This window comes from Pelodiscus sinensis, chromosome 2, assembly GCF_049634645.1.
Source record: "Pelodiscus sinensis isolate JC-2024 chromosome 2, ASM4963464v1, whole genome shotgun sequence".
NCBI lineage: Eukaryota > Metazoa > Chordata > Testudines > Trionychidae > Pelodiscus > Pelodiscus sinensis.
The window spans coordinates 245,904,186-245,923,079 of record NC_134712.1 but is presented as its reverse complement, the minus strand read 5'-3'; the positions used below and the strand labels follow the sequence as shown (position 1 = coordinate 245,923,079).

Here is an 18,894-nt window from a genome sequence, read left to right as displayed (position 1 = left end):
CATGGCAATTTTTTCCTCTGTTATAATTCTTTGCTGGGATGTTGTTCAGCTGAATTAAAAACACAGCAGCTTCCTTAAGAGAAAATTGATCAATTTGTTCTCCTCATCTTTGCCCCTGTTGCCCACAAGCCTGATGAAATCAGTCTCTCTGAAGGCAGCACAGTGGATTTGGCAAATCCTGGAGAACTACTTGAACAGATCCCTGACCTGGCTGAAGAGTTAATGGAACCTGAGGACTGTTTTCCAGAAGGTAAGGCTCCGCTTATTTCATTGTGATTGTAACGTGAGAATGCTTCTGTTCACCCATCAAACACGTCTCCACATTAACACCAAGGTGTTCTGGCTACTTGCATGAGTATTTCACCGATGCACTTCATTTCACAGATACCACTATGCTCCAAACACATATGCAATAGGCAGCCGTTACTTGTTAACATTTGTCTGTGAATTTCTAAAAGCCTGATAAGACAGGAAGCCTAAAATTGCTGTTCAGCTTTTAGCTTGATAGGCTTTTCGCATCCTGCTTTGTGCAATGCAGCTTATTTTATGAAGTTGTTTTGACCTGGCGCTCTGTCTTCAAAGACAAGTATGTACTCAGAATCAGCACAAAGTTATCTGAGCTCATTGGAATGTAATGGGTTAATAGACACCACGTAGAAAGTTCATGATTCTCAGGAGAATGGTTTGAATTTATTTTCCTGTCTGTTCCTTACTGTTGTTTCAAAGTTAAAAAAAAATGAATTGTGAAAGAAATGAAGATTAGCATGCTCACTAATTTTGATTGGATAGATGGTATGATACAAACAGGGCATTCAAGTAAATTATATTAGATAGCATCCTAATGCTTTTACATATTAATATCAAAATATGCCAGCATTTTACCAGTTTAATCTCCACCCATCACTGAAATGCGGGGATAAAACACAATAACTGTATTGACAGCCCTTAGCTTTAGTTAAATCCTTGAGGGAAATGTCTCTTAAATGCAGTTTCTTCTCCAAGTGAGTTTCTGTTCCAATTGATTTTTCAATTAGATTCTTCAGTTCCATTAGGTCTCTGTGAGAGAAAGAAGGTTAGTTGAATTTTAGTTAATCAATCAGTTATATTCCTTTGAAAATTCAAGGCATATTATACTCAGAAAAGGCAGCTCAGATGGGATCAGACAGGGATAATTCCCAGGGTATTTGAGAGCCCTTGAAGTCAGCAAAAATGTGTGTCTGAGTGTGAGAGAGATGATTGAATGAGGTAAGGAAGCCCTGCAGGGCTTACAAATGTCTCTAGGACCTAAATATTTTCTTGGCAGCTCTGCTTAAAAGCAGTAGTCAAGGAGTAATGCAGTTAACTGACGATAGCATGCTACTATGCTGCAACTGTTCCAGTCAATACAGTAGATTAGATGTGGTGTTTCCATTCTCTCATAATGTACTTCTTATTGAGGCCAGTGAGCTATAATCCTTGCTACTAAATTGTAATTCTAATTGCACACAAACCCCCCGCAGTTAAAGAACATTATTACAGCTGCAAAGTCAAGCACTCAAAAGTTAGGGATAACGGGATTAAGATTGCTCATGCTTCATGGTACAGTCTTTAAGTAGAAGATAACTATACAAATTATTTTCCAGGGGATCCCTGCCTCATTCAGTGAATTAATAGCTATATGATATTTCACCATCCTTTCTTCTGCAGTGCCCAGCCTCATTCACGATTCATCTTCTAACATCTGCAACAGAATAGGCAGGGTTGTACAAACAATTGCTTTGCTGCACAATCCTGATTTTTTCTGAGAACACCATCCCCCAATGTAATTAACAATTATTTTTAGAAAAACCACCAGAAAGCCTATTGTATCACACACATCTCTGTCACTTGAGCTAACACAGTAACTGTTAACAATAGTAAGCTGTTATCTGCTCCATGGACCAACAATAGGAGAGAACAAGACAGGCTTTGCCAGTTGTGAAATCACTATACGCTGTCTGCAAATGACTGTAGAAATTCATACCCTTTCAGTGTTTGGAAAGGGAATATGATTGTAGACCAGAGATGGGCAACCAAGGCTAGTGACTGGGTCACGAGTGGTCTTCCTTCATCTCAATGAGCCACAAAAATTGTCATAACAATTGTTGAGGTGGATGAGGCTTTTTTAAAACAACAAAATCATCTGAAGCACAGGATTTGGTGCTGATGGGAGACTTCAACTATCCAGATATATGTTCGGAAACTAACACAGCAGGGCACAGACTATCCAATAAGTTCTTGGACTTCATTTAAGACAACTTTTTATTTCAGAACGTTGAAAAAGCTACTTGGGGGGAAGTTGTTCTAGATTAGATTTTAACAAATAGGAACTGGTTATGAATTTGAAAGTGGAAGGCAGCTTGGGTGAAAGTGATCATGAAATCATAGAGTTTGTGATTCTAAAGAATGGTAGAAGGGAGAACAGCAAATTAGACACAATGGATTTCAGGAAGGCAGATTTTGCTAAGCTCAGAGAGCTGGTAGGTAAGGTCCCATGGGAAGCAAGACTAAGGGGAAAAACAGCTGAAGAGAGTTGGCAGTTTTTCAAAGGGACATTATTAAGGGCCCAAAAGCAAGCTATTCTGCTGCGCAGGAAAGAGCAACTATGGCAAAAGACCACGTTGGCTTAACCAGGAGATCCTGCATGATCTACAAATAAAAATGGAGTCATATAAAAAATGAAAACTAGAACAAATTACAAAGGATGAATATAGGCAAACAACACAGGAATGCAGGGGCGAGATTAGAAAGACAAAGGCACAAAACGAGCTCAAACTTGCTACAGGCATAAAAGGAAACAAGAAGATATTCTATAAATACATTAGAAGCAAGAGGAAGACCAAGGACAGGGTAGGCCCATTGCTCAGTGAGGAGGGAGAAACAGTAAAGGAAACTTGGATATGGCAGAGATACTTTTAATGACTTCTTTGTTTTGGTCTTCACCAAGAAGTCTGACAAAGGAATGCCTGATATAGTGAATGCTAGTGGAAAGGGGGTAGGTTTAGAAGATAAAATTAAAAAAAGAACAAGTTAAAAATCATTTAGAAAAGTTAGATGTCTGCAAGTCACCAGCGACTGAGGAAATGCATACTAGAATACTCAAGGAGCTGATAGAGGAGGTATCTGAGCCTTTAGCTATCATCTTTGGAAAATCATTGAAGACAGAAGAGATTCCAGAAGACTGGAAAAGGGCAAATATAGTGCCCGTCTATAAAAAGAGAAATAAGAACAACCCAAGAAACTACAGACCAGTCATTTTAACTTCTGTGACAGGAAAGATAATGGAGCAAGTCATTAAGGAAATTATCTGCAAACACTTGGAAGATAATAAGGTGATAGGGAACAGCCAGCATGGATTTGTAAAGAACAAATCATGTCAAACCAATCTGATAGATTTCTTTGATCGGATAACGAGTCTTGTGGATAAGAGAGAAGCAGCAGACGTGGTATACCTAGACTTTAGTAAGGCATTTGATACAGTCTCGCATGATATTCTTATCAATAAACCAGGCAAATACAACTTAGATGGGGCTACTATAAGGTGGGTGCATAACTGGCTGATAACCGTTCTCAGAGAGTAGGTATTAATGGTTCACAATCCTGCTGAAAAGAAAGAACAAGTGGGGTTCCGCAGGGGTCTGTTTTGGGACAGGCTCTGTTCATTATCTTCATCAACTATTTAGATATTGGCATAGAGAGCATGCTTATTAAGTTTGCAGATGATACCAAGCTGGGAGGGGGAAAGTGCTTTGAAGGACAGGGTCATAATTCCAAATGATCTAGACAAATTGGATAAATGGTCTGAAGTAAACAAGATGAAGTTTAATAAGGACAAATGCAAAGTGCTCCACTTAGGAAGGAACAATCAGTTTCACACATACAGAATGGGAAGGAGTACGGCAGAAAGGGATCTAGGGGTTATAGTGGACCACAAGCTAAATATGAGTCAACATTGTGACACCGTTGCAAAAAAAGCAAACGTGAGTCTAGGATGCATTAACAGGTGTGTTGTGAGCAAGACATGAGAAGTCATTCTTCCACTCTACTCTGCGCTGATTGGAGTATTTTGTCCAGTTCTGGGCACCACATTTCAAGACAGATGTGGAGAAATTGGAGAAGGTCCAGAGAAGAGTAACAAGAATGATTAAAGGTCTAGATAACATGACCTATGAAGGAAGACTGAAAGAATCGGGCTTGTTTAGTTTGGAAAAGAGAAGATTGAGAGGGGACATGATAGTGGTTTTCAGGTATCTAAAAGGGTGTTACAAGGAGGTCGGAGAAAAAATGTTCTTCCTGGACTCTTAGGATAGAACAAGAAGCAATGGGCTTAAAGTGCAGCAAGGGAGGTTTAGGTTGGACATTAGGAAAAAGTTCCCAACTGTCAGGGTGGTTAAACACTGGAATAAATTGCCTAGGGAGGTTGTAGAATCTCCATTTCTGGAGATATTTAAGAGTAAGTTAGATAAATGTCTATCAGGGAAGGTCTAGACAGTATTGGGTCCTGCCATGAGGGCAGGGGATTGGACTCAATGACTTCTTGAGGTCCCTTCCAGTCCTTTTATTCTATGATTCTATGATAACCAAGACTGTCTCCTGGGATTGAGTAATTTTGCTAACTGCACTTGCGTACCTAGAATTTGTGCAGTGTGTCCATTGAACCATAGCAGGAGTGCATGGTTCTCGCAATGTTGTGTGCAGTCAGCATGCACCTCGCTTCACGTGCCCTTGCTTTAAGCGTGTGTCACTTTTACGATACCACTAGGAATAAACACTATATCAAGGAAAATCAGCAGAATCTGGCAATCCTGTGTGTGGGCAACAGTAAACAAAACATCTCACGGGCCACTCATACAATCCCAATGGACAGCATGTGGTCCCAGGGTGCAGGTTGCCCACCACTGTTTTAGACTTTCCTGCAATTCTCCAACCTCCGCAGTCCATCCCCCAAGCTTTTCCTCCCATGCTGCACCTATTCCTCACCCTCACTCTGGCTCCTATCCTTCCTCTTGATCCTGTTCTCCTCTTCTGCTCTCCCTAATTCCTTACCTCTCTGCATCCGTATCTAGGTTTCTTTCCAACTTTTCCTGGGCATAAGCAGGAGAGCACTGAGTGCACAGGTCCTGAGCCTTGCACCACAGTGGCTCTGGCAACACACGGAGGCTCTCGAGTTTCTCAATGAAAGTTTTTAAAAAATGTTTTTCACATGGACAAAGCAATACATTTTTCCCTTATTTCATTTTCAGAAATGCCTGAACCATTTATCCTGAAATGTTTCAAATCAATTCAGCCTGAGTTACAGTTCAACACTATTGTGCTACTGCTTCCACTGGCCCATGTTCTCTTTGGATTGTTTGCAGAATTACAACTGGTTCATTATCTTCTTGCTTCAAAACAAGCTATTCAAAGGGACACTCTGGTCCCCGTTTTCTCCTCACTCCTTAATGGGGAAGCAGTTTTTCACTGAGCACTTCACATGTACATTTTCCCACTACCAAAGTCTTTAGACTTGACAGTATGCTTAAAAAATATCTTCAGAGGAATTGCTGAAGTAGATGCCTTGCTCTGCAATCACTTAGTACCAACTAATAAGCATTTTGTTTTGCTCAATTTATTGACTTCCATGAAAATATGACATGCACAACCTGATGTTTCAGAAACAATTAGAGTAGAGATCATGGCTGGATAATTCAATGGCAAGGTGAAATAAATCTGGTATCAGCTGAATAGCAGTGAAAACTCAGGTCACAATCCCTAATAACTGCTGCTAGTGGCAATTTATAAATGCAAAAGAGAAAAGGGGCCTCAAATAGATCCCTGTAAAACACCACAGCACAAGTCTAAAATGACCCATAGACACTGTCACCGGATAATGTTTCAAATATGATTAAAACCAAGCCAAGGCCAACAAAAGACTCTGAACATAGGATACAGTAATTAATAGTGTCAAATGCTGCCAAGAGGCCCTCAAGAACTAGAACAGAAATAAGACCTGGTTTGGTTTTGTTCAGGTTATTGTGCACTCTGAAACCTAGGAAAGAGAGTTGTAGTTGACTTTGAATGATTCTTCAGGTATTTTAGATGGAAAGCACCAGATTTGAAACTGAACTAAATCTCCTCATCTACACAAGTTGGCTTCTCTCACATAGGCCTTATTATTATTATTATTACTATAGTGTGTTCAAAATGTGATGGAATATTCAAAATTGAATAGCTACACTCACAACCTTTTAGTTTTAAATGCCCCCCGAGAAGGAAATAGGGGAATCTGTAGTCTGCAAAGCCATCTACAGACTGAACCAAATCTGTGGCTTTGTCAGAAGCCCATTTCTATATAATCCTAAAAGCAGAGCAGGAGGCAGATTGTGATTCAGAGATCCTGTTTCTGGTTTGGGTGTGGTGTTGGGAGGAATTGCCTTGTGTCAGCCACTAGCTGGCATAGCCTGTAACCCCTGATTTGCCAGCATAGCTGTGCTAGCCAGTGCATTTGTGATTAGCCAGGACTGGACATCACAACCCAACTTGGATAAAATCTGTTACCTCAGAGATCTAAGTGTACGACTCTAGGAGCTCATATATTAGAGGAGTTCTATGGCTTGTGTTGTACTCAAGGTCAGGTTAGAGTTTCACAATGATCCCTTCTAGCCTTCAGCTCTATCAATCCATGATTCACATCCATGTCGGTAACAGCCTTCCATGTTCTACAGCAGCCCAACTTCATTACCCAAGTATAGTTACATTTCATGATGTTTAAAAGTGATTGTAATTAGGACCTTACACCAAAAGATAACTACAAAATGGCTTTAAATTAAATATAACACTAACCAAATACATTCTAACAAATATTATTCAAGCACAGATTATTCCATCGAAACATACAAGAAATTAATCTAGTTTTATTTACAACAGATAATCAACATCCCCTTCTAACTGATACAGTTTTGACTGCTGTGTTTGAATATATCTCTGCATAGTAAATGATTGTGGATTTTTAACAAAAGGTCCACAGAAAGCCTCAATTTCATTACTCATCAGGTTTTTAATGTGACATCATGCTAGCATTTTAGCTTATAAAGTAATAAGTTAATATAATACAGCTCACTTGCCTTTAATGGAGATACTTGCATGAGAATGCACAGAGGTAGTGAGATTAGCCCTTAACTGGAGAAAACAGGAAAACTTGAATGCAACACAGAATATTCACACAAACTGCACTGGACATTTGCTATTATTGTTTTCATAATTCATTTGCCATTGTTGCAGGCATTCGAGTAAGAGCTTTCTCTCTCATCATAGAGCCCTCTCTTCTACTTGTACCTGAAGTGAAATCTGCTGTATAGGATGCATCACACTCTGCTCACAAGAAAGCTATTGTCAGATTGCAACTTTAGCATTACGTAATTTATGGTTTCACTACTGGAGACCATAGTGGGCAAAGGAAATAACTCAGTAGCTGTGAAAAACAGGCAAAAAGTAAATGACATTATATGAGACTGATGCATTTGGACATGTTCCCAGATGAAAAAAATCCCTCTTTTGGTCAGAAATTACATCCACTCTTCTGATTTGAATTGAAAACACATTGTTATTGGGCTAAATTCACCACTATATAAGCCAGTGCAACTTTATTGATTTAACAGGCAATGCCTTAGACTAGCAATGGTGCTCTCTGTGGGTCTGATATTGTCACTCCATACTTATGTCAAATAGAACCTTAATCCTTAAACAACACTTTGGGGAATCAATGGATTTAATCACAAGTTAGGATGGCAGAATCTGTGTATCTCTAGATCATCAGGTGGAATCTGCCCAAGTCAATAACGACCACTTATTAGTACTTCATACATGTGTAACAGACTGAAGTGATTTCTACTTTATGTGATGCCAAACATCATAACACTTATCTTTTTGAGGCCTAGATAATCACTGGATTCACCGGGTATGAATTTGGCACCTAGGCTCCCTGTATGATGAATGCAAAGATATAAACCTATAAGAATGAAATTCACAAAAGCCCAGCATGCTGAGCAGCCTAAGATAACCAATGGGAGAGGGGGATGTGCTAAGCTTTGCCCTTCGCAGGTTGTTAGAGGCCTACGTCTACGTTTCAGGAAAGTACCCATCTCTGGATGGGATTCCCAGCCAAGAATCCTCACCTCAATGGTTTGTTTGCACCCTCAGCAAGTTCCAGGATGACACCATGTCGGAGCTTTCTGATATGCCCATGTCTATGAAATACACAGGCCCTGGATGTTAAATATTCCTGACTGTTTTTTTTTCCCTCTTTCAGTCTGTGTCCGATTCTTCCCTTGCTGTTCAGTGGACACTACAACATTTGCAGGCAAAATTTGGTGGAGGCTGAGGAAAACCTGCTACAAAATAGTTGAACACAACTGGTTCGAAACTTTCATCATATTCATGATCCTGCTGAGCAGCGGTACACTGGTAAATTTAGCATTATCTCTTAATAGGTTTAAAGTATATGTGTTTCTAAAGGGTGGAGATGATGAGCTAGTTACATTCCACTGCAGAAAAACTCAACCCGGCTGCTAGTTTTCCAAAATATGGTTCGTTTGGGAATAAAACTTGTCTTAGACCTTGGTAAATTCACTGTCTTGCCTCAGCATTTTACAAAGATGTTCACTAAAAAGTTAATGCCAGATCCTTCCACTCTTATTCCCATGCAGTAGTACATAACTCCATGCATCATCCAATGGCAGCCAAACACCACATGAGTTGAAGATGCTCCAAGATGGAGCAATAGTCCTCCTCAAGGGTTGGTTTCTTCAGGAACAGACTACAGGCAGTCCCCGGGTTACGTACAAGATAGGGACTGTAGGTTTGTTCTTAAGTTGAATCTGTATGTAAGTCGGAACTGGCGTCCAGATTCAGCCGCTGCTGAAACTGACCGCCAGTTCTGACTTACATACAGAATCAACTTAAGAACCACAGGCGTCCCTAAGTCAGCTGCTGCTGAAACTGATCAGCAGCTGATTCCAGGAAGCCCGGGGCAGAGCAACTCTGCCTCGGGCTTCCTGTAGTCAGCACTGGTCAGTTTCAGCAGAAGCTGACTTGGGGACGCCTGGGGCAGAGCAGCTGGGGTGCTGCTGGGTTGCTCCAGTAGCGCCGCTCCTCGGTGCTACTGGACCAACCCAGCAGCACCCCATCTGCTCTGCCCCAGGCGTCCTGATTCACCCGCTGCTGAAACTGACCAGCAGCGGCTGAATCAGGACCTGGGGCAGAGCAGCTGGGGTGCTGCCGGGTTGGTCCAGTAGTGCCCAGAGCGGCGCTGCAGGACCAATCGGCAGTGCCCCAGCTGCTCTGCCCCAGGATACAGAACAAAAGCCTGGTCTGCTGGAGGGGGGGGGCACACTAGCTGCGCCCCCCCCCCAGCAGACCAGGGACACGGGGAGCAGAGCCGCAGTGGCAGCGGGGTGCCGCACCTCTGAGGCTTTGCTCTGGCAAAGTCTCAGAGGCGAGGGACCCCGCCGCGGCTGCGGCTTCAGTCCCGGTGCCTGTGGTCTGCTGGGGACCGTCCCCAGTAAACCACAGGCACCGGGACTGAAGCGGAAGCAGCGGCGGTTCCCCCGCTTCTGAGGCTTTGCTCTGGCAAAGCCTCAGAAGTGCGGGAACCCGCCCGGTGCCCCTGGTCTGCTGGAGACGGTCTCCAGCAGACCAGGGGCACCAGAGCAGCTTACGAACGGGGCTTTCTCGCCCCAGAGCTCGCAGGTAGCAATCCGCCACCTCAACCTCTGGGGCGAGAAAGCCCCGTTCGTAAGTGCGGATCCAACATAAGTCGGATCCGCGTAAGTCGGGGACTGCCTGTATTGAATTCTGAAGTAATGTTGGAAGGTTGCCCTTTCCTAGATTTCACTGGCTAAGAAAGACACAGATCTCTTTTTTAAGGTGTGAGTCAGATGTTCCTTAGAGGATGGAGTTCAGAAGAAGGTCCAAGGTCAGGACCATCCTTACTTTCTCTTTTGCTGGTGGTGGAAGGGACAGATCTCAAAAAAACAATTTGTTGTAACATGGGTTTAAGCTTATTGGAGCAGCTGGTACAGGAACCCACAGGGGAAGGCAATTCTTGATTTAGTCCTGAAAGACTCCATAATCGAGGCCCAACTTAATGTATACCCCAAATTAAAAAAACATAGAAGAACTAAAAAAGAGCCACCGTGGCTTACCCACCATGTAAAAGAAGCAGTGAGAGATAAAAAAAAAATCTTTTAAAAGTGGAAGTCAAATAGTGAGGTAAATAGTAAGGAGCATAAACACTGCCAAATTAAGTGTAAAATGTAATAAGAAAAGCTAAAAAGGAGTTTGAAGAACAGCTAGCCAAAAACTCCAAAGGTAATAACAAAATGTTTTTTAAGTACATCAGAAGCAGGAAGCCTGCTAAGCAACCAGTGGGGCCCCTGGACGATCGAGGTACAAAAGGAGCACTTAAAGACGATAAAGTCATTGCAGAGAAACTAAATGAATTCTTTGCTTCAGTCTTCACGGCTGAGGATGTTAGGGAGATTCCCAAGCCTGACCTGTCCTTTGTAACTGACAAATCTGAGGACTTGTCTCACACTGAAGTGTCATTAGAGGCGGTTTTGAATTTAATTGATAAACTTAACAGTAACAAGTCACCGGGACTGGATAGCATTCACCCAAGAGTTCTGAAAGAACTAAAATGTGAAATTGCGGAACTGTTAACTATGATTTGTAACCTATCCTTTAAATCAGCTTCTGTACCCAATGACTGGAAGATAGCTAATATAACGCCAATATTTAAAAAGGGTTCTAGAGGCGATCCCGGCAATTACGACCAGTAAGTCTAACATCAGTACCGGGCAAATTAGTTGAAACAATAGTAAAGAATAAAATTGTCAGACACATAGAAGAACATAATTTTTTGGGCAAAAGTCAACATGATTTCTGTAAAGGGAAATCATGTCTTACTAATCTAGAGTTATTTGAAGGGGTCAACAGACATGTGGACGAGGGGGATCCAGTAGATATAGTGTACTTAGATTTTCAGAAAGCCTTTGACAAGGTCCCTCACCAAAGGCTCTTATGTAAATTACGTTATCATGGGATAAGAGGGAAGATCCTTTCATGGACTGAGAACTGGTTAAAAGACAGGAAACAAAGGGTAGGAATAAATGGTAAATTTTCAGAATGGAGAGGGGTAACTTGTGGTGTTCTCCAGGGGTTAGTCCTAGGACCAATCCTATTCAACATATTCATAAATGGTCTGGAAAAAGGGGTGAACAGTGAGGTGGCAATGTTTGCAGATGATACTAAACTGCTCAAGGTAATTAAGACCAAAGGAGACTGTGAAGAACTTCAAAAAGATCTCACCAAACTAAGTGATTGGGCAACAAAAGGGCAAATTAAATTTAATGTGGATAAATGTGAAGTACAGTAGAGTCCCGATTATCCGACCTAAACGGGACCGACAGGTGGTCGGATTACCGAAAATGTTGGATGATAGGTACTCTACTATAGCCAGCGCCGCTTGGTTCCCATCCCTGCATGGCCCTGGCCCCTTCCCTCCCTGCAGCTCCCAGGCGCGGGCCGGGAGAATGACCCCACTCGCTACCCCATTGTTCTCCTGGAGCCGCTGATGCCTGCAGTTCCTGGGAATGAAGTGTCGCCGGCAGGAGCAGCATCAGCGGCTACAGGAGAGCGATGGGGCAGCAAGCGGGGCAATTCTCCCGGCCCACGCCCTGGAGCCACTGATGCCGCTCCTGCTGGCGCTGCTTTGTCCCCGGGAGCTGCAGGGTCGGATAAAACGGAATTTCGGATTACCGAAGGTCGGATAATCTGGACTCTACTGTAATGCACATTGGGAAAAATAACCCCAACTATACATATAATATGATGGGGGCTAATTTAGCTACAGCTAATCAGGAAAGAGATCTTGGAGTCATCGTGGATAGTTCTTTGAAGACATCCATGCAGTGTGCAGTGGCAGTCAAAAAAGCAAACAGGATGTTCGGAATCATTAAAAAAGGAATAGAGAATAAGATGGAGAATATCTTAAATATCTGAAATACTGCGTACAGATGTGGTCTCCTCTTCTCAAAAAAGATGTACTGGCATTAGAAAAGGTTCAGAGAAGGGCAACTAAAATGGTTAGGGGTTTGGAATGGGTCCCATATGAGGAGAGAGACTGGGACTTTTCAGCTTGGAAAAGAGGAGACTAAGGGGGGATATGATAGAGGTCTATAAAATCATGAGTGGTGTAGAGAAAGTGAATAAGGAAAAGTTACTTGTTCCCATAATAGAAGAACTAGGGGCCACCAAATGAAATTAATGGGCAGCAGGTTTAAAACAAATAAAAGGAAGTTCTTCTTCACACGGCACATAGTCAATCTGTGGAACTCCTTGCCCGAGGAGGCTGTGAAGGCTAGGACTATAACAGGGTTTAAAAGAGAACTAGATAAATTCATGGAGGTTAAGTCCATAAATGGCTATTAGCCAGTATGGGTAAGGAATGGTGTCCCCAGCCTCTGTTTGTCAGAGGGTGGAGATGGATAGCAGGAGAGAGATCGCTTGATCATTACCTGTTCAATTCACTCCCTCTGGGGCACCTGGCATTAGTCACTGTCAGCAGACAGGGTACTGGGATGGATGGACCTTTGGTCTGACCCAGTATGACCGTTCTTATGTTCTTATGTATGGAAAGAATTGAGAACCACATGAACTCAGTCGGTCTTGGCTTTATGATTATAGTTCTAGTCTTGGATCCCCTCCACAGAGGTTTCCCCCGTACTCAAATTAACTTTTCTGCAAAATAGGATGAAAATCTTAATTGCTGCCTTTGGCTTTTCAGAATGCTAGCATTCAACATGTGGCTTAGTGTATTGGGCTGATTAACCATTTTGCGCTCTGGAATAATTATCGAGGTTCTGTATATATGGACTGGGATGGACACACATGCACACTCTCACTCACTTGCTCTCCCTTTTGTGTTCCCTATAGTCCGCATTCAGGTAAAGAAAGATCAGCATGTTTGTGCTTATCCATTTAGGCCCTGATCCTGCAAGCACTCATCCACATGGGTGACTTTACATATGTGAGGAACATTACTGGCATCAACAGAGCTCCTCACAGATATAAAGTTAAGTATACACAGATGTCTTTGAAGGACTGGGGCCTTATTTTGTTATTCAGAAACAACACACTAAACACTCTCCATCAGAGTGAGGGACACAAAACCAATTCAGACACAAGACAGTCTTGTAAATTTAGAACATAAAATATCAATATCCTACTACTTAATATCTGGTTAATTTAAAAATCTTCTCAGGAAAAATAAGTTAAATTATGAGCAACCCTATGCATTTATTTTATTTTTGCCATGACGATTATTTCATATCTTAATTGGATTTTGATTGAGGTAGGAATAGTAATGGTTTGCAGTAGCTCTGTTCAGCATAGCATTTTGTCCTAGATTGTCAAAACATGTTATAAATGTTAAGTAAACCTATGGTTGTGGGATACTTTGTAATAAATTAACCCTGCAAAGAGCTATTAATACTCAAAAAGCTGGTGTGTTTAGTTGAGAGGCCCCTGAAGAAGAAAGAATCTGAGCACTTCAGGGCACAAGGAGGTGCATGGGAGGCAGTCACTCAGTTACAGGGATTTTCAAATGTGCATATGGAATTTGGAAGCACCAGTCCTATTAGCACATCATTGTTTTTGAAAATCTCCCCCAAAATCAGAAATAAAAATAAAGAAAGATGAATAGTCTTCATGCCTAGAGTTTAACAATCAAATTATGTAGACTAGACACCTCCCTTATATATGTCATAACATTTCTGCTTGTCTAGCAAAATACAGTTTTAAGTGCATCTTCATAATGAACAATTGTATGCAGGAAAAAAAGAGAGTTACTCATTACATTTAGAAATACAAAATATACATTTACTGTGACTTCTGGTATTAGTGACTTCACATCAGACAATACTGTTGACTTGGACTGTGATATTAACATTTTCCACTGTAGTACTTCAGGGCAATTGTAAAGTGATGCTTTATATTTCCAGGCATTTGAAGATATTTACCTTGAAGATAGAAAAAACATTAAAATCTTGTTGGAATATGCTGACAAAATTTTCACTTATATCTTTGTCCTGGAGATGCTTCTGAAATGGGTTGCTTATGGCTTCAAGAAATATTTCACTAATGCCTGGTGTTGGCTTGACTTCCTAATTGTAGATGTAAGTATAACTTTTGAAATATTATGGTCCCTGCTTTGGGTTATGTAACATGCGGAAATGCAGATGAAGTCAGATGGCATTCATTCATGTTGATTACCACGGGAGCATACAGCCTCGCAGGGCCCATGGGCTAGTTGTAGGACTGGCCTTGTGTTCCTGTAAGGGACGAGGCCTTGGGAAAAAGGGGCAGGGCCAGGGCAGCTACCCCTCAGCACCACCTGGATTGTGATGCATCCCCATAGCCCTCAGCACTACCTAGAGCACACCACATTAAAAGGCCCAGGGCTCTCCTACCAGTGATGTGGCCTGGAGGCCAAGGCCTGGGGCTGTTGCCCCTTTTTTCTTCCCTCCTCCCCCTGTCAGTTGGCCTCATGATAACTTAATATTTATAAACAGTTATGACTAACTGCTCCTTTCAATGCAAAACAATCCACGGAAGCACTTATTTGAATTCATTTGCCATGGAGAAATCTCAGTGTGGCATAATAGCAAACATATAACTATAATTTCCCTTCCTACCTTATTGGCATTAATAAAATGATCTTCATCTCTTAATGTTCCCTCTCTGTCCTGATAAGTTTGCCAGTACTTGCACTTGCAAAATGATAGGCATCGTTCTGGGAGGAAGAAGCAACCTTACATGAACCTTGACATAAAATGCAAGGCTTGGTATGTCATGGAGCATCCTCTGGCAAACAGGGTGCCAGAATGAAAAGCAGCTTTGTATCATTACACAGAGGCGTTAGTGTGCTAATTTAAGTCGCACTTCATTTTCAGCCGTAAGAACTCACTCTTTCTCTTAGCATTTCACATCTCATTCCACACGCCAGGCTCACACAAGGTCTGGTTACCTCGGACTGCGCAGCACATGCCCTCAGCACACAAGTCTTTTAGCAGATTAGTGGAGCTATCTCCTGGCATAGCTTCCTAGGGAGGTTGCCAGGAGTACGTAACAACATGTTCAGTGCCATCTCCCAAGTATTTACAGTTGAAGAAGTCCAGGAGATGAAGGCATGAAAAGTGTTCTTGAGCTGAAAGTGGCTTCTCCAGTATAAAGTCTTACAAGAGAATCTGATTCCCTCATACTGTCAGATAGTGGAATTTGCTGTTCTTAGTTTTCCTAAAAGGGAAATCCCTAAAACTAGACAGCAAGACTGAATCCAGGTAAGCCCACTACAAGAATGATAGATCCAGATTTTTATACTTTCTTCCCCCAAAATTCATGGGTCTTTAGGCGCTGGTAGAGATCAGCACAGATACAAATATGTAGATCCCAAAATGCTGCTGTGCTTGGATGTGGGCTTTGAACCTGCATCTGCAGCCTATTAACAGGGCTGGTGAATTCACTCGAGACTAAATACACTGGACCAAAGCTTTTTTTTTTTTTAACAGACAGATGAACAGGAATTTTTCATCTGATTGTATCAAAAATGGGTTAACTATCACAGTTATCCCCTTTACTCTTTAAAGTGCTACATTGTCCTGCATTTTGCTTCAGCTACCCCAGACTAACACGGCTACATTTCTATCACTAGTTATCCCCTTGGCACTTTTACTATCTTGACGTATTTGTGCCTAAGACTAGTGAAGCTCTGTGCATACCTGTCATTTAGTTGCTTTTAACAAATGCCCTTTTTCCCATTTTACACCAGAACCTTGTGTCTAGGGATAACTGCACTTTCTTTGACCCCAGTCCAGAGGAGTACTTTATGTACTTCAGTGTTCCCTTTAAGCTGTGCACTTCTGTGGCCAATCAGGAGAAATTCAAAGGCTGCCCAGCTGATTAGTAGTGCTCCTACAAATAGATTTTGTGTTTCTTTTAGTGGTGCACATTTTACACATGCCTTGGTGCACACACAAAAATAATTTCGTACATGGATGGAAAAGTTTAGATTGGGAACACTCACATGTTTAATGCTGTGAAGGTGTTTAAGTGCATTGCTCACTCAGGGCTTCACCTAAGCTGTACTATTTTTTAAATTAATGTGCATAAAGTTCATTAAATTATACCACTGTCTCTTCCTTCTATGTATTCTGAGAAACCTCTTAAAGAGAATGCATTTACTTTTCGCTCAATAGCTTCAATGACAGAACAAGGCATGGTTTAATGGTTTGACCATAAGACTGTAAGCCACCAGCTCCAGTGTTATAATCCTGAGACTGGCTCTCAGCTGTGGCTTTGGTAAATCACTTAGCATTTCTGCCTTAGTTTTTCCATCTGTGGGATGGGGATAGCGGGAATTGCCCATAGTACCTCGTAGGCATTCAGAGGATTAGTTGCAGATGTCAGTAAAGTGCTTTGGAAAATAGGAAGTGCCATATAATAGCTGAGTATTGTCCCTACTGTATACTGAGTAGAAAATTTGTGCATTGAATGCATCAGAACAATTTGAAGCTTTAATGCAGCTTCATTACAAACAGTTTCAAGTGAGTTGTACAGTTGTAATGAATGTATACTTATTAGAGTATTATGTGTGTAGCATTTAATTAACACCGAAGGGAGTAAAACTCAAAGCCCAAGCTAAGATTCTGTCCTCCAGCTGTAAACCTTTCATTTAATAAGTGTTACTTTTTAATCCTAAATCAGCATCTGACCCAGAAAGTTTCTTTGAATAATGGTGTTTGTACATGTAACACTATGACACACTGAACATTTACTCTCAGATATTTCTGGTGATCTAGATATTTTGGTTTCTCAAAACATATTTTAATTTTTGCTTTTGCAAATCCATTTAGTTAACCAAAAATTGCTTCTGACTTGAGTCACTCAAGTAACTTAATTGACCCAATCACTTGTCTATAGAGTTCCCAGTTGACAGATTTTCTTCTTGTCTCTTTCTGATCCCCAAAGTCACTTTCCAATGTTTATGAAAGTCTTGCCCTACTTTTTTGAAGGTTTTAACAGATGCTCCTCTCCAACTGGTATTGTTTATCCATGCAGTATGACTCTGAAGAGGCACACTGACATGCTCTGATTTTCCTATGCAATTTTTCCTTTCATTTTAATTTCTTCTGTCCTTTGAGAACCAAATCTACTGCTGCAGAAATGAGTCAGGGAATGAAAGGATGAAACTATTTGTCTGACTCTCTTAGTTGTGTTTGTTATTCAGAATTAATCACTTAACGATTCTCGACTTGCCAATTGATCCTGCCTTGAGGGCGGGGGGCTGGACTCGATGACCTCTCGAGGTCCCTTCCAGTCCTATTATTCTATGATTCTATGATTCTATGAATTGTTCATGAACAGTTTATTGTCAATATTCAAAATTCAAGTGGTGTTGGCTGAATTTTTTCATTGGAGATGTTAGTCAGATGGTATCATTTGTGTTCTCTGGCCTTACTAATGCAAGTCTTAGAATCAGTTTTCCAATGCCAATGCTTACATAACCAGTTCGGAATTTGTTTTCAGTAAATATTTGCTGGTATTCCATTAAAATTCAATTTCTACAAACATTTCTGCTAGGGAATTAGCTCCCTAGAATCTAAATATTAAGTGAACACAAAAAGGTTTTAAATCATGTTACATTTGTTATTTAAGTAAACATTTGAAACATATTTCGGAGGTCTTTTTTCAGCTGTGACAAACCTTTGGTACCGATTTGTGCCTGTAGAACAGCAATGACTTTCTCATAATTGTAGATTAGTAAAGTAGATTCCAGATGTCAAAGTCTGGACACCAAAAATACCACAGTAATCCACATTGCCAGATATAGCATCCCTGAAGGATGATCTGTGATAAAAAGCCTCAAAACATCTCAAATGAATGTGCCGATTTAACAGAAAGTGCAGGGTTTAAACATATAGCAATACAATAATGCCATATTAACAGCATAGCAACAGATTTGTTGAGGGAAGTGGCCAAAAAGCAAAATACACCCTGATTAAAACCTAGCTGGGAAGGACCTCTGTAGAAATCTACTCAAATACTGGATACACCTACCTAGTTTTCAAATGTATTAATACAGACAAATCTAATGCAATCAATTTACAGTGAGCATGGATTTCTGTGTGCACATGAGGCAGGATGGTAGCCATTGCAAACACACAGTTGTCAATTACGAATATACTGAGGATCTGAAGCTTGAATACGTGTGAATATCATTTTGATTTGCACCAGATAGAAAGAAATAGTGATCATGCACAATTTTCTTTATTAGGATGTACATGTATATACTTACACAAAGAATAGCCATTTATCTAAACATTTATGCAAACAAAAACTTAGAAAGACTAATAGAAATGTGGGGCTGGAAGGGGTCATCTAGTCCAGCTCACCTTCATTGAGCAAGGCCTTGATCATCCTTGATAGGTGGTTGGCTAACCTGTCCTTAAAAAACTCCAGTGATGAAGATTCTACAACCTCCTTTTGTGCTTAACTATCTTTATAGCTGGAAATCTTTTCCTAAACCTTACCTAAACTCCAATGCTGCAGATTATTTCTTGTCCTACCTTTAGTGAATGTGGAGAACAGTTGATCATTGTCCTCTTTCTTATAGCCCTTGATACATTTGAAGACTGTTATTAGCCTCCTCTCCCTCCCCCCCTCCCCCAACCTTCCTTATTCAAGGCTAAATATTCCCAGTCATTTTAACCTTTCCTCTTAGGTCAGGTTTTCTAACCTTTGTATCATTGTTATTGCTCTCTTCTGGACTCCATCCATTTG

At 41.1% G+C, this 18,894-nt stretch overlaps 1 protein-coding gene across 1 annotated transcript in view; it reads left to right on the top strand.

The window, feature by feature from the left end:
- Positions 1-18,894, top strand: part of LOC102452890 (sodium channel protein type 5 subunit alpha-like) — a 340,594-nt gene that overhangs the window by 251,360 nt on the left and 70,340 nt on the right. The window contains exons 19-21 of the mRNA XM_075922835.1: positions 130-250; positions 8,306-8,460; positions 14,058-14,231. Coding sequence (XP_075778950.1) covers positions 130-250; positions 8,306-8,460; positions 14,058-14,231 — 450 coding nt within the window. The remainder of the gene's footprint in view (positions 1-129; positions 251-8,305; positions 8,461-14,057; positions 14,232-18,894) is intronic.